The 13,392-nt window shown below is 48.5% G+C and overlaps 8 protein-coding genes across 8 annotated transcripts; 6 read left to right on the top strand and 2 right to left on the bottom strand.

Annotated features, from left to right (window-relative positions):
- Positions 1–1,015: 1,015 nt before the first annotated feature.
- On the top strand, positions 1,016–2,299 carry FVEG_11921 (hypothetical protein; the record flags this gene model as incomplete). Its single annotated transcript, XM_018901246.1, has 1 exon — positions 1,016–2,299. The coding sequence occupies one exon, from the start codon at positions 1,016–1,018 to the stop codon at positions 2,297–2,299; it is 1,284 nt and encodes a 427-aa protein (XP_018759694.1).
- Positions 2,300–2,812: 513 nt separating this feature from the next.
- FVEG_11922 (hypothetical protein) lies at positions 2,813–4,781 on the top strand. The gene is made up of 9 exons (XM_018901247.1): positions 2,813–3,189; positions 3,271–3,413; positions 3,464–3,505; positions 3,563–3,632; positions 3,688–3,715; positions 3,768–3,780; positions 3,827–3,916; positions 3,973–4,315; positions 4,370–4,781. Exons 1-9 carry the CDS (start codon positions 3,019–3,021, stop codon positions 4,601–4,603), a joined length of 1,134 nt encoding a protein of 377 aa, XP_018759695.1. The 5' UTR covers positions 2,813–3,018; the 3' UTR covers positions 4,604–4,781.
- A 369-nt stretch (positions 4,782–5,150) lies between these two features.
- FVEG_11923 (hypothetical protein) lies at positions 5,151–5,990 on the top strand (the record flags this gene model as incomplete). Its single annotated transcript, XM_018901248.1, has 1 exon — positions 5,151–5,990. The coding sequence occupies one exon, from the start codon at positions 5,151–5,153 to the stop codon at positions 5,988–5,990; it is 840 nt and encodes a 279-aa protein (XP_018759696.1).
- Positions 5,991–6,090: 100 nt separating this feature from the next.
- Positions 6,091–7,711, bottom strand: FVEG_11924 (hypothetical protein; the record flags this gene model as incomplete). Its single annotated transcript, XM_018901249.1, has 3 exons — positions 6,091–7,011; positions 7,061–7,300; positions 7,367–7,711. 3 exons carry the CDS (start codon positions 7,709–7,711, stop codon positions 6,091–6,093), a joined length of 1,506 nt encoding a protein of 501 aa, XP_018759697.1.
- Positions 7,712–8,075: 364 nt separating this feature from the next.
- FVEG_17131 (hypothetical protein) lies at positions 8,076–8,978 on the top strand (the record flags this gene model as incomplete). The annotated part of the gene is made up of 1 exon (XM_018906397.1): positions 8,076–8,978. One exon carries the CDS (start codon positions 8,076–8,078, stop codon positions 8,976–8,978), a length of 903 nt encoding a protein of 300 aa, XP_018759698.1.
- Positions 8,979–9,656: 678 nt separating this feature from the next.
- On the top strand, positions 9,657–10,051 carry FVEG_11925 (hypothetical protein; the record flags this gene model as incomplete). The annotated part of the gene is made up of 2 exons (XM_018901250.1): positions 9,657–9,838; positions 9,883–10,051. The coding sequence occupies 2 exons, from the start codon at positions 9,657–9,659 to the stop codon at positions 10,049–10,051; spliced, it is 351 nt and encodes a 116-aa protein (XP_018759699.1).
- A 142-nt stretch (positions 10,052–10,193) lies between these two features.
- FVEG_11926 (hypothetical protein) lies at positions 10,194–11,138 on the top strand (the record flags this gene model as incomplete). The annotated part of the gene is made up of 1 exon (XM_018901251.1): positions 10,194–11,138. The coding sequence occupies one exon, from the start codon at positions 10,194–10,196 to the stop codon at positions 11,136–11,138; it is 945 nt and encodes a 314-aa protein (XP_018759700.1).
- Positions 11,139–11,790: 652 nt separating this feature from the next.
- On the bottom strand, positions 11,791–13,312 carry FVEG_11927 (hypothetical protein). Its single transcript, XM_018901252.1, has 3 exons — positions 12,798–13,312; positions 12,480–12,739; positions 11,791–12,408 (listed from the first exon to the last, which is right to left on the bottom strand). Exons 1-3 carry the CDS (start codon positions 13,153–13,155, stop codon positions 12,061–12,063), a joined length of 966 nt encoding a protein of 321 aa, XP_018759701.1. The 5' UTR covers positions 13,156–13,312; the 3' UTR covers positions 11,791–12,060.
- Positions 13,313–13,392: the final 80 nt, after the last annotated feature.

The following is a 13,392-nucleotide window of genomic DNA, read 5'->3' as shown; positions in this document are numbered from 1 at the left end:
GGTGGCAGTTGCAATGATCTTCTGTGCCTTGGCAATCTCCTCATCCGTCTTGACATGCGTGATCTTCCAACCTTCCTTACCGACAAGCTTTTATTCAGCCTCCAGAATGTCATTCAGAGATAGCTCTGTAGACGAGATATAGGCAATGCGGTTCACTGTTTCTTCTAGATGACTGAGAATGCCAATAACAGCTTGGCCGACACCATCACGGGTACTGGCCGTAAACCCATCATCCCCATCATCCAAAATCCCAAATCCCAGCTGCCTTGCCAGTAAGGTTTACGTCGAAACAGCCGACGTGTATGGAACTATATAAGACTGTCAAACAGGGGACTTCGCTCCGAGTGTTAAATGGGGTCACACATCCAAGAAAGCTCCACAAGCAACTTCAGTTTAGGGCCAACCTGGCTGCTCGAGAAACTTTGGGTGCTAATCGTTCACTTGACCAGTCTTTATCGGCTCAGGTTATTCATCTATCTTGGAGTTGAATCTTTTGATGACGGTGGAGACATCATGGATTCGGGCTTGCCTTCAGAGAGCTCGGTTTGACGACATCGTGACTGTTTCACATTCAGCCCGAAGCTAGGATGATTCTGTGGTGAGTACAAATACCCCCAATAGAAATACTATTCTAATGCATGATTTAATTATTAAATTTGAAGTTTTTAAGCCAATCTTCCCTTTGCTACAAGCAATGGGACATTTACACGGGCACTGTGCTGTGGAATCGTGGCATACCACTAGGTACTCCAGGGTATGTTGTACCTAGCGATATATTGTCTCATGATCCCAGCTTCATCAGCCTTGATTGCGGGGCTTTGGTGCTTCAATTAATTAATGCAAAGCGACAATATCTACCTAGCTCCCCGTCTGAGTCATTGACCGCCTGAGCTTTGACTTGTTTATTATCGTCAATGCTCTAAACTGCTGATAAATATCTCATACTCTCTCTCTCGTTTCCCCCTCCATATACTTTTTTGTTGCTGTTCGACCCCGCTCACGACGCCCTTCAACAATGGATTCCCTACCTGAAGAGATTGTCAGCATCATCATGGCCAATGCCACGGCGCACGAACTCACTCAGCTATCTCGAACATGTAAAAGACTCAACAGACTTGCTGAGCCTCTGTTATGGACCAATATCGGGTTCCACCAATATACATTCTACGAGGCTTACAACTCGAACCAGCCCTCACCCATAATTTCTACGTCACACCGCTTTGACTACTGGGACACTGGATACCTGGGGCAATGGAAGGCGCAAGCATTCTTCGCTATGCTGCATGATATGTTGTTCGAGGACATTGGCCGGCTGAAACAGCTGTGTTCACGAGTTGAGTCTATCTGCACGATGATTTGCTCCAAGATAGACCTTTGGCAAATCATACCATATTTTACCAACGTCAAGGCTCTTGAGATATATGGAGACCCCCTTTACTTCGACCAGCATGCGCATAGGTCTTTTTGCCCATCCGCTCCTAAACTCACGAAGCTCCGTTATGTAAAGCTCGAGGGCTCTATACCTACGGCCGTTGCCAAATGGATATTGGAGTCGTGCTCAACCGTCGAGCGACTGGAGCTCGGACTACTTGACAAACCGATAGAATCAAGAGCAACTTTGGAGGACGACTTTCCACGCCTGCCAGAAGATATCTACAGTCCACCCGATGACCCTACGTATGGTAGACTTCGTGGATGGGCTGTCATACCCAGACCGTTATCCGGCTTCTTACCATTTCATAACGACGCGCCCCCATCTAGATTGCCAAGGCTACGGCACTTGCATCTCTGGCAGCCATCCCAAAGTTACCTGTCAGCAAGAATGGTCAGCTATTTCTGGTCAACAAGTGCTGAGGTTTCCGCCCATAAAGATTGGGAGAATATTTTACAAGCCTCGCGTGAAACGCTCGAGACGCTATCGGTAGAGCAACGAATTGGGATAGAGCATGGAGACGGCGCCGTCGACGATGCAGAAGGGTTCTTCAGAAGTGACCAGGACGGTCTCGGTAGCGAGAGGTTGATAAACATGCTCGAGAGAGCTTTGACGGCGAGTGAGTTTCCTGCTTTGAAGCGCGTTTATCTGAAGGGAATTGTTGTTGGGACTAAGAGACGTGGTGAGCCGATTGGAGATGTTCCCGGAGGTCGGTTTATGAGATTTCTTGAGAATAAGGGCATAGCTTGCGAGGCCAGACTTGGGGAAGGGCTTTGGTTTGATGGCGAGGAGGGGACCGCCGAATGGGACGCTAGCGATGATGATTGGGAGCAGGAACTTTTAGCAAGTGTGGATGGTCAGCTATGAGTCAAGGGTGGTTTTCAAATACACGTTCAAACTGCTGGCGCCTAATCGCATTGGTAGTCGTCTCAATGCAAGCAATCGCATCATCAATGTATTAACGTACCATTGACTCCTCTTCACGGCATCGGCGAATCTTGCTGCCCAGGATCGATTTTAGGGTGTTCATGCCATACTTTATCGGGCTAGTGTCATGTTATCCATGTAGACTAAGTTATCGTAGCTCAGGTGAGCGTCGCGATGAGAAGCTTCCTCTAACAATGTGAGATGAGAGTATCGGATTTGGGGTTTTAGCTTGCACTGATATAGTTGTGCTTCTAGTTGAGCACCGTCATCATTAAAAGCGACTTCAAATATGATATGATTTAATCGTCTCTTTAGCAGATTAGGACCGTCAAAACGATGCATGATCCCCCCACCTCGAACCCTGCACAAACTGACACGTCTCCTCATGCTGATCAACTAAGAACCCTCGGCCAAGCACCTCATTCGCTCGTCTACCACTCTACCCCCAGGTCTCGTCACTATAATTCGCCGAACCCCCCCCAAAATATGGAGTAGAATCATTTATCTTATCATTTATTTCCCCCGACCGAAAATTCCCAGATTTGTTTTTTCGGTTTTTCTCTTTTTCCCACATAGACTCTGCGCTATATAAGCTCCCGAAAGCTAAAAGGACCCCCCCAACGAACAAGGTCTTTGCGACAAACGTATAAGGACTCAAAATGTCGACACCGCCGGCGGCTGCGACAAGCCCGAAGAGTGAAAAGAGCCCTGCCAAGAATACTGGCAAAAGTCCCTCAAAGAGCCCCTCAAAAAGCCCCCCTCAACATGCGCAGGTGAATGTTGGGGATACCGGCATTCTGGAACCTACGCATTGGCAGCAGCTTGCCGAGGTGAGATAAGACCGACAAACCAACAGGCTTATGGGTTTTATGTTGGTTGCTCATATGCATGTTATGCTGACTTAATTCCAGGAGGAGAACGCAGACGACGATGCTCATTCGCTGAGCGAAGAAAGTCTGGCGTCCTCAACAGATTCAGTGAGCTCTAGTATTTTTGAATACCGCAAGCTTCATGGGAGGACGTATCATCGGGAAATTGGCAGTTCACAGTACTGGTAAGATATTTGGGTATGCATTTATCGTGAACCGAGGCTTACGCAGATAGGGCTGCAAACGATGAAAGACAAAGTGAACTGCTCGACATCAAGTAGGCTGAACTTCTTCTAATTCGGTCCATGAAAGACAGATAACTGATATATAATAGCCACCATTGTTTGACGCTGGGCATTGGAGGAAAGACGCACCTCGCGCCTCTTGACACTGAGAAAATGACAGTGAGCGATGAAGGGAGACCTCTCGGGCATGTTTGGAAGCTAACGGATCAAAAAGAAAGCGCTTGATATTGGAACAGGTACCGGTACGTGAAACTCGCCCCGATTATTTCGTGTGCTAGCTAACATGAAGCATAGGTATCTGGGCTTTGTAGGTCTCCAAATTGAACCCTGAGACGCGCGCTGACCCTGGGCAGAGATTTTGCCGACGAGTATCCCAACGTTGAGGTTATCGGCACCGACGTATCGCCAATCCAACCCTCTTGGGTGCCACCGAACCTGCAATTGTGAGACTCCCGAGCCCTGTACCGACTCTCAATTGGGTATACTGACATGTTTTCAGTGAAATCGAAGACTGTACTCAAGAGTGGACATTTGCGCCCGACTCAGCTGACTACATCCACATCCGCTGGCTCATCGGCAGTATCCCCGATTGGTACAAGTTCTTCCGCGAGGCCTACAAGACCTGCAAGCCTGGCGGTTGGGTCGAGAGTTTTGAACCTTCGGGTATCATCACCAGCGACGATGACACCGTGAAGGAGAGTTCTGCACTGGGCCAGTGGGGTAAGCTGTTCATCGAGGGAGCCAAGAAGCTAGGTGTGAGCTTTAGCGTGTATGAAGAAGAGCTGCAGCGTAAAGCCATGGAAGCTGCTGGCTTTGTTGATATCCAGCAATTTGAGTACAAGGTAAGTAACACATATTTGAGCTCGTGAACAACGACTGATAAGATTCGACTGCAGACTCCAATTGGTGGCTGGCCCAAAGACCCAGCGCTGAAAGAGCTCGGTCAGTTCGGCAAGCTTGCTTTCCTTGCTGATCCTGAAGGTTTTGTGCTTTTTGTAGCTAACACGATCGGTTGGACGGAGTCGGAAATTCATGTTTTCCTGGCGCATGCTCGGAGGGAGATCCACTCGGGTAAACACCATCCTTACTACAAGCAGCGAGTTGTTTGGGGCCGTAAGCCGGAAGAGTAATCAGATATTGTGTGTCTAGGTGCTCGGGTTTCTTACATAAGTGCATTTTCTGGCGGTGTTGAGTGGTCCTGTCAGCGGCGAAGATGGTGTCGCACTACTAAACTGAAAGGGGTCTGGTTCAGTTGCAAGTATTTTCATTTAATACACGAATTACAATCTAAGATTTTCTCTGTTCAGCCAAACTTGTCATTCAGTTCGAAAGTACGTAAAGTATTCATTCAATCATTCCGAATTTTGAAATTCGGATTGGATATGAGTGAAGCCCAGGCCCACTATTTCAAGAGAGGTCACCGAGCTACATACGATTGAGACGGAGAAATTACCAACATGCCCGACACTACCGACCATTGCAACATCGTTGTCGAAGGAATCTTACTTCCTCGGGGTTTAATTTATCAGCTGGCTGATAAATGGATAACGGCATCCGGCCTCGCTTGTAGCATATCAGAAGTAGTTAGTTGTGAGCTTGAAACGGCTTCATCAAATCAAACCAGCCGCATCACTTCCAACTTATTATCTCTTTAGTTCAGTACAAAATACTATCAAAATGACGGTTCCTACGACCTTCAAGAGCAAAATTGCCATCACTCACATCACTACCGCAACTGCGATCGTTGATATCGATGGTGTCAAGTTCATCACTGATCCCATCTTTGACGAAGCTCCTCAGAGCCATGACCGGTCACAGGCGATTGGCTTGAAGCCAGGCGAATTCTTCCTCACCATGCAAGAAGGCCCCGCTATATCAATCCGGCAACTCCCCATCATTGACTGTGTGTTGCTCAGCCATGAAGACCACGTTGATAACCTGGATGAGACAGGCCGTCAACTCCTCATCGGCCGCAGAGTCATTACTACGCCCGATGGTGCAAAGAACCTGTCTGAGTATCCTGGAACCTACGCTATTGCACCGTGGCAAACCTTGAAGCTCCGCCTTGGAGGCGAGGAATGGAGCATTACTGGTGTTCCTTGCGTCCATGTTCCAGGCGGCGAAGTAACCGGCTTTCTTTTACACAAGGAATCCTTCGGTTACAGCCCAGATGGACGCCCAAATGTAGTTTACTTCACCGGAGATACAATATATATGGAGGATGAGTTCATGAAGCTTCGTGAGAAGTATCATGTCGTGATTGCACTCACGAATCTCGGGCAGGCGATGCTACCTAGTCCAAAGAGCCCTAGTGGGTTCGTGCAGATCACGATGGGCGGCGAGGATGCTGTGAAGATGATGGAGGTCCTGGAGGCTGATGTGCTAGTGCCTATGCATTTTGAGTCGTGGACGCACTTTACGCAGGATGGTAAGGCGTTGGAAGAGATGTTCACTTCCGGAGGCTTGGGGAATAAGGTCATATGGTTATCTTCAGGCAAAGAAGTCAACGTGATATAGGTCCTCAAAGATAGTCGAGAGTCTTTGACCGATAGTGAACGAAGGGAGGATAAAAAGAATGACAAGCAAAGTTCAAAAGGAAGCACAGACTACTTGCACTTCATTCATCCTGAAAATCTTCTCCACCTTTCATAACTGAACAAATCCAAGTCCCCCCAGATGATACAGCAACAATTCGGCCTCCGCTCGCTCGCCAAGTCCCGAGACCTAGCAGCTTCCCGTTTGCAACATGATACGTACCCACCAGAGGATATCGGACCACTCCCATTGAAGCACGCAGCACCAGATTGTACTTACGAGGAGTGATCAGCCTCTGTACTACGCACAAATCTGTCGAAATTTCGCCGGACGTTGCGAGAGCTTGAAGGAGGGATATCCATTCGGGTGCCGTGACATCATCTCCGAAAATGATGCCATTTCCTTTGCCACTGCGAATCGGCTTGAGGATGAAGCCGTGTCTCAGATCGGGAGAAACAAGGGAAACCTGTAGCAGACTTTTCAGCTCCTCTGAGCCAGGAAGTAGTGTCTCAACGACACCGAGACGTAAGGCTTCAGCTTGGACTGCCGTGATCACGCCGCGGGCTGCTAACTGCGGGATTTCCTGTCTCACTATGCCCAGCATCCTCTTGTCATGTACGAGAAGTATATTCCGCATGTCATTGAAACACCGCAGGCTGATCTGACGCAGCATTTCCGGCTCTAGGGCAAGAAGTTTCCGTTGATGTAACTCGAGGCCAACCTGCTGTATCTCTTCGTACACCTCGCCATGTGGAGCTACAAATCTCCAGGTATTAGGGACTTGGCCGCCGCGATCGTGTATGACACGGCACAGCCGGAACCTGTTTTTGCTGCGCGAATCGGGGAATAGCCTAAGATCTGCGGGGACGATAAGTCGTGGCTTTATGCCAGAACGATGTTCGACGGCATCGATGAACATGTGGATGTCAATCCCTTTTTCGGCGCCTTTCAGGAGATGGAGTGGATACTCGGGATCGAACAAGTCGAATAGTCCTTCAAGGATCTGCTCATGTCAAAACAAATAAACGAGGGGTGCATGAGTATTGTCTTACAGTGTCCGGGTCAGTTGCGGGGATCAGCACCGTCTCCGCGCTCCCTAGGCTGTCGTTGGTTGCCGACTGGCCATAAGCCTCGTGCATAAATCCGTTAAAGGAGAAACGCGCATTGATTTCTGTGATACAGTAGTTCTCTTCGCGTTCGCTGTTGTCCTCCACGAGAAAGTCTGGACGCCATGATCCCCGACACTGCGAGAACTGCGGCAGGTTCCCGATAGTGACTTGGCCATCGATCCACTATATTACGTGTCAGCTGCCTTTTCATTCTCTTCTTCATGTCTCAGACGACGATGATTGACATACTTGCAGAAGCTCCTCCTCCTTCGCCTCCAGTGGCATACGTTCTGGGAACCGTGCGTCTCTGTCACTCCACCATCGTTGCACAACATCCGTGATGGCCGCTGTCAAAGCTTCGTGAAGATCTTTCAGCTGCTGCTGGTGATGTTGGCCCACTAGTACAGGTCGCGGACATCCTGCCGTGTAAGAAGCCTTGTGCCAGTGGTTCGCAGGGCAAAGCTTCAGCAGCTTTTCCTGGAACCGAGCTTCCTCACTAGAGAAGCAGGCCACATCAAAGTTTTGTGGCGAAATGGGCTGAACGTTTCCATCACCGTTTCCGACGTGTACTTGTGTAAGCTGTTCAGTTTGCATAGTACACGACTGAGTTTCTTGATGTGAGTTTAACAGATCGGCTGGTGGATGACATCTCTTGAGGCTATTTATGTTTCTAGAGAGGGCATCATGTGGACGGACTTGGCTTACATCTTCGCCCTGTCGCTCCCAAGATCAAGAGCGCCATTGATGTAACTATTGTTTTAAATAAGAAAGCCACAGAGAACACGGCGGTGGTGTCAAAACTGGGGCGGCTTTAGAATAGTCAGTTCCAGCTAAAATTATAGAGAAATTATTCCGGTACGTACTTACATTAACGTCAATAATAAACCGATTTGCCTCGAGCGGTCCTGTTATCTCGAACTCCTATTCCATCACCGATCCTCCTACGTCTATTGCTACGATGTATAGACTTCCGCGTCTTACAAGATTCGGCACCCTTGGACCGACATATCCACGCCATTTTATTCGTTCCCATGGCACACTACAACACAGTCTTCGGGTCCTTGATGCACCGCATATTTCCTATGCCCGTGATCTTGGACATGTTCACGAAGTCGGAGTAGAGCTTCAGACTTCCGGTTTGCTCAAAATTCGGCTGGGCTTTCCTGATGACTCTTCTGAGTATCTTCAGGATCTTATCTTAAGCATGCACAAACAGCATGGTCATCACTTGCCGATTACTCATAGTGCGACAAGAGGCTGGTTCTGGGATGTGCGGCCGAAACCAGCTTCCGCTCCAGGAGCTCATCACGCTCGGTCCGAAACTATGAGCGAGTTCTCATGGCACACTGACTGTAGCTACGAGGATCCGCTGCCGAGGTACTTCGCGCTCCAGGTCCTACAGCATGATCGATATGGAGGTGGTACACTATCTGCGATGAACGTAGCCAGCCTCTTTAGGCTTCTATCACCTGATACACGAAAAGCCTTGATGGCCCCCGAGTTCCGGATGAAGATACCAACCGAGTTCATCAAGAACCCCGAGAAATCATTCATAACTGGCAGCATCTTCGCCACAGATCGCCACTCAACCATTATTCGCTACAGACACGACATTATTACGCCACTGACTACTCGGGCTGCAAAGGCATTGGAAGAGCTGAGCGCAGTGTTGGTCCGGTGTGAAGTACATGCATCCTCAACCATGCATCTGAAATCGTCCGACCTGCCGAAAGGGTCGATCATCTTAATGGATAATCGCCGATGGATGCATGCGCGGAATGAAATTCGGGATCCAGAGCGCCACCTTCGGAGGGTGAGATGGGATGCACGTCCGTTCAATATCTCCGATGCTGGTAGTTAGAACAGGGAGAGGCATAATGAACCAATGCTTCGATTAGGACTGAAACATATATTTTTTTCTCAATCAAAGGCGTTCTCGTTTTCGTCAGTCGCTACCCGCCTATTTATAGGGAATGCTTGCGTATCACGCAGGTCGTCCGAAAGATCGCCGTATGCTAAGCGCTTGTTCACACGAAAAGTAAACTTCAGTGCCATCCAGACCTGTAGGCTTACATGAGAAGAGTCCACTGTTGTCACGAATGGTTAAACAAGGCCTGTGGATGTACCAATAAAATTTTCCGTATTCAGCCTCTCGGGAAATTTCGACCAGTTCCCCGCATAATCTGATGCTTTTACGTCGATTCTCTAGGTTATGGTAACACAAGACATGCATTGCCTGAGTGGTTCTCGGATTCCATGTCAGAGCAGAATACGATGGATACTCGGGCTTAGCCGTGTCTTGGGCAGGGCCTCTTCCGAGACACTTGACAGCTCAAGCCATGTCAACGATGTGCGAAATTCTGAGGCAACTTTAGCCGATGTGGTCATACATCACGATCTCAAGCTCCCTGGTCACTGCATGCGAGATCAAAAATCACTGGACTGCTTTTCATGCTTGAAAAATCTAATCTTGCGCTCGAGAACCGGCTACAGAAACTCCTTTGAGACAGACTCTTGGTGCTCACAGCTAGATAACACCATGTCTCCAAGCCCAACATATATTCTAGCAGACGTGCTTGCTGTTGCGCGAATACACCCATTCTATTGCTCTACTCAGTACCCACCGGATAATACTGCCATCCAGCATGCAAGAGAGGAAGCGGCATCGAAGTACGATCAACCTGACTTGACGTCGTGGCCATTGCTTCTAAAAGCCGACTTGTAAGTTTCTCGCACAATTTATAGCAAGTAACTGACGTTATCAGGTATACCGTAATCGAACGGCTTATCAACGACACCGACCCGAGGAACACGTATGGCCACAATGTCTACACCAGCGTTACGGGTGGGGGAGGCGGTGTCTCAAAACCTTTGTTCTTCGCGACAGATGCGCTCGAGAATCGTCGGCATAGAGCCTTTTTGGCGAGTTTCTAAAAAAGACCGGTATCATTGAACGTGGTGACTGGGTCCTGTCGACCCATCACGGCGGCAGCTTGTACAGGTATACAGAAGCATTACCATCGAAGAAACGTCACTGCTTACACCCCCTAGGTCCCTTGATCTTACACTGGAAATTATGGAAAATGCCGGGGCTTCTGTACTAGCCGCTGGGCACCAATGTCCACCTGCTACTGTGGTTCAGATCCTCCAAGACTTCAACGTCAACGTCCTCACCGGCGACAGCAGTCAGATCATATCGATAGTTCACCACATATCGGCCATGCCAGACATAAGGAAGAAGATCAAGATCAGAAAGGTAATCTATACCTCAGAAGGGCTTTCTACGATGCAGAGAGTGCAAATCTACAAGGTGCTGGCCCCGGTAGCCATATACTCTGTACTCGGAAGTGCAGAGGCTGGGCCATATGGAGCTAGCAGCCCTTTTCTCGTAGACTTTGACCCTCGTTCTAACCATAATGATTTTGTTATCGATACACGGATGACTATCATTGAGATCCTCCCGTTATCTTGCACGGGAAGCGAAAGTGACGGGATCACTGAACCACTGCCGGACGGAGAAACAGGTGTCATTACACAAACGGTGCTGACACGTCTACGCCACCCTGTGATACGTTACATAACTGGCGACATCGGTTCTCTTCACCCTCTACCACAAAAGGCCGTCGATCGCGTTGCCAAACATGATCTACCTCATTATCGCGTTCTTCGCCTGCAGGGCCGCGACCATCGCTTCAGTTTCATGTGGGATGGATGTGACTTTCAGTTCGCTAAACTCAATACGATATTATCTAATACTCAGTCGGGAGTGCTCTTGTGGCAGGTGATATTAGACAAGATGCAATCGTCGGAAGAAATTTCGTTGGAGATTCGTCTGCTGAGCGGCCAGAGCTCGGGGGATGCAGTGCACTCGCAGACCTTGTTGGACCGGCTGAAGGCATTTCTAGATGTTAATCCATCTAATGAGCACAAGTTCAAGATCACTTTTGTGAATGATGTTCTTGGGTTTGAGCTTAGTGGGACAGGCCGAAAGGTCATTCGGTTTGTTGACCACTCTTTCTAGCACTCATAATTGCATGGCACTTCATAATCACAAGTCTACCCAAGTGCAAACAACACATGAAGTACTAGAACGTGGTGAAGAACACAAAGACACATTCTGACAGAGTAATGATATGATTCTAAGTTGGAGACGTTTGCCTCCTAGTAGCCCTTGTAGCAACTAAAGAACGCATACTTCTACTCTAATCATTGGGTAGCTGTAGTCGATTGTGTCCGCTCTAGCTGCGGTCGCAAGGTCGATGACGGACTGCCAGGTTGGGAGTGAAGAGCTAACTGCCTAGCAAGTGTCAGCAGAGGTGCTGCCCAACAACGAGGGCACTTATATGAGGTGTTCCCGGCGGATAAATGTGCGCTTCATGCAAGGGAATTGGGGCACACCCAGTTCGTCATAGCAGGCGAAGCCATCGCACTGAGACAAAGATACTAGAATAGATAAAGTCAACAAAATGCCCAATGAGCTTAAAATGCAAAACCTAAAGCTTATGATAATAAGCCTAAATATTTGCAGTCTTTAGGATCCAGGGCTTCCAAGAGAAGAGATGAGGAATTCGAGTGACTTGAGATGATGATAGGAGTTCAGAGAGGAGCGAAGGGTTCTTCTGGCACCTATTAGGGTAGATGGCTCGAGGCAGTCACGAGGAAGAATGTTCCAGTGGAAAGTCCAACGTACGTCTTGCATGCAAGGGGACTGAAGCAGTAGGTTACGCTGCCCCTCCATTTATGTGATACTAAACGTCATCTCGTAGCACAGTTCAATCCACAGACAGAGGTCTATTCTGCCAATAACGAGGGCTAGCTGTCCATGATTCTTTAAGACTTTTAATCTTTTCAGACGTGGCAACCTTTGAAACCAACTTGCTATAAGCACAGCATGAACCTGTGGGGAATGCGGCAGGCCCGACCTGCTCCCTGAGTGCAAGACTTCACGACCACAATATCAATCGAGGACGGCCTCCAGTCTTGTGCTCGGGTAGAAGTCCAATGAAGCTGCTGAGACATAGTCGTGGTCTATACGGTAGGCTAAGCTCGGGGCAAGGCTCTGGTTCAACCTTCTCAACCTGGTGCATGTTCCTTGAGTTGAAGAACCATAGGTCACCAACCTCCGGCTTGACTACGACATTCTGGCGGCCGTGAATGATCTCATCACGATAGCCATACGTGTCGGGATCTCGAAAGTTGAGGCACTCCTCACTCCACTCAACGTCATGAACCCAAGTCCTGCCACCCTTTACAGGCGCCATGTACAGGTTGAAAACGGCCTGGTGGGTGACCTAGAGATCTGGTAAGCTATGCGAACTTTATGAAATATATCGCCAAAGCTTTTGGAAAGAAGGACGCTTACCTGATTGATGATCCAGTCCTCAGTAGCAGCATCATACGGTGTCCAGTCGCAGTGAAGACAGGTAGAATCGTTCAGAGCACGGAAGTTGCCTGAGAAGTATGTCTTGCCCGGCCCTTCTGAAGCACGAACAATCTCATAGTCGGGTAGCAATGCCCGAAGAGTTCCAATGACCTTCTCCCAAGCATTGACTCCTGTCTGATCCGCAACTTCTTGGTGAAGCCCACTCAGAGACTGTGCGACCTTGAAGTATTCCTCCTTCTCTATCGAAGAGTACCATTAGATCACCTTATTTACTAAAAGGAATTGGATCACACATACCATTCTTACGGTTCTCAAAGTCAGCGGCAGCTTGCGCCTGATACTCGAACTGCGCACACCCAACCCTCTGCAAAAGAGGTCCAGTATAATACCTATACGGCGCAATCCTATGACTCAACGCCTTCTCATGAGCAAAGCACTCCTCATGGCCAAGAAAGCCAGACTGCTTGATGACAGGCGTCCGGTTAAACAGAACATCAAGGAAATTTTCCCCCGAAAGCGGCACAGGTGCTGTTCGCTTCCACTTGGATTGGTATGGGGGTGCTGCTCTACCCAGAGTTGGGAGGGCGGGGGAAAAGGCCTTTCCTGCAAGAGGGGCTCGTGAGACGATCCTTGCTGTGGCGGCGTATTGGGACATGATGGGTATGCAATGATGTATGATATGATTCCAGTGAGCTTACTACTGACTGGATGTTTGTTAGGTGTTCTACTGTGAGCTCTTATAGCATAACGGGCTTTAAAGTGCCTGATAAGGGAGTTCTGGCTGTAAATGAACATAAAGGCAGCGTTTTCTAAGTATATTAAATGTTGTATATTGAATAACACTAGTCTTAAGATATAAATATACTAAAGATATAAATAATATAATTAATAC

Source organism: Fusarium verticillioides, chromosome 4 (genome assembly GCF_000149555.1).
Source record: "Fusarium verticillioides 7600 chromosome 4, whole genome shotgun sequence".
Classification (NCBI taxonomy): Eukaryota; Fungi; Ascomycota; class Sordariomycetes; order Hypocreales; family Nectriaceae; genus Fusarium; species Fusarium verticillioides.
Note: the sequence above shows the minus strand (reverse complement) of the source record. Positions and strands in the feature narration are given on the sequence as shown.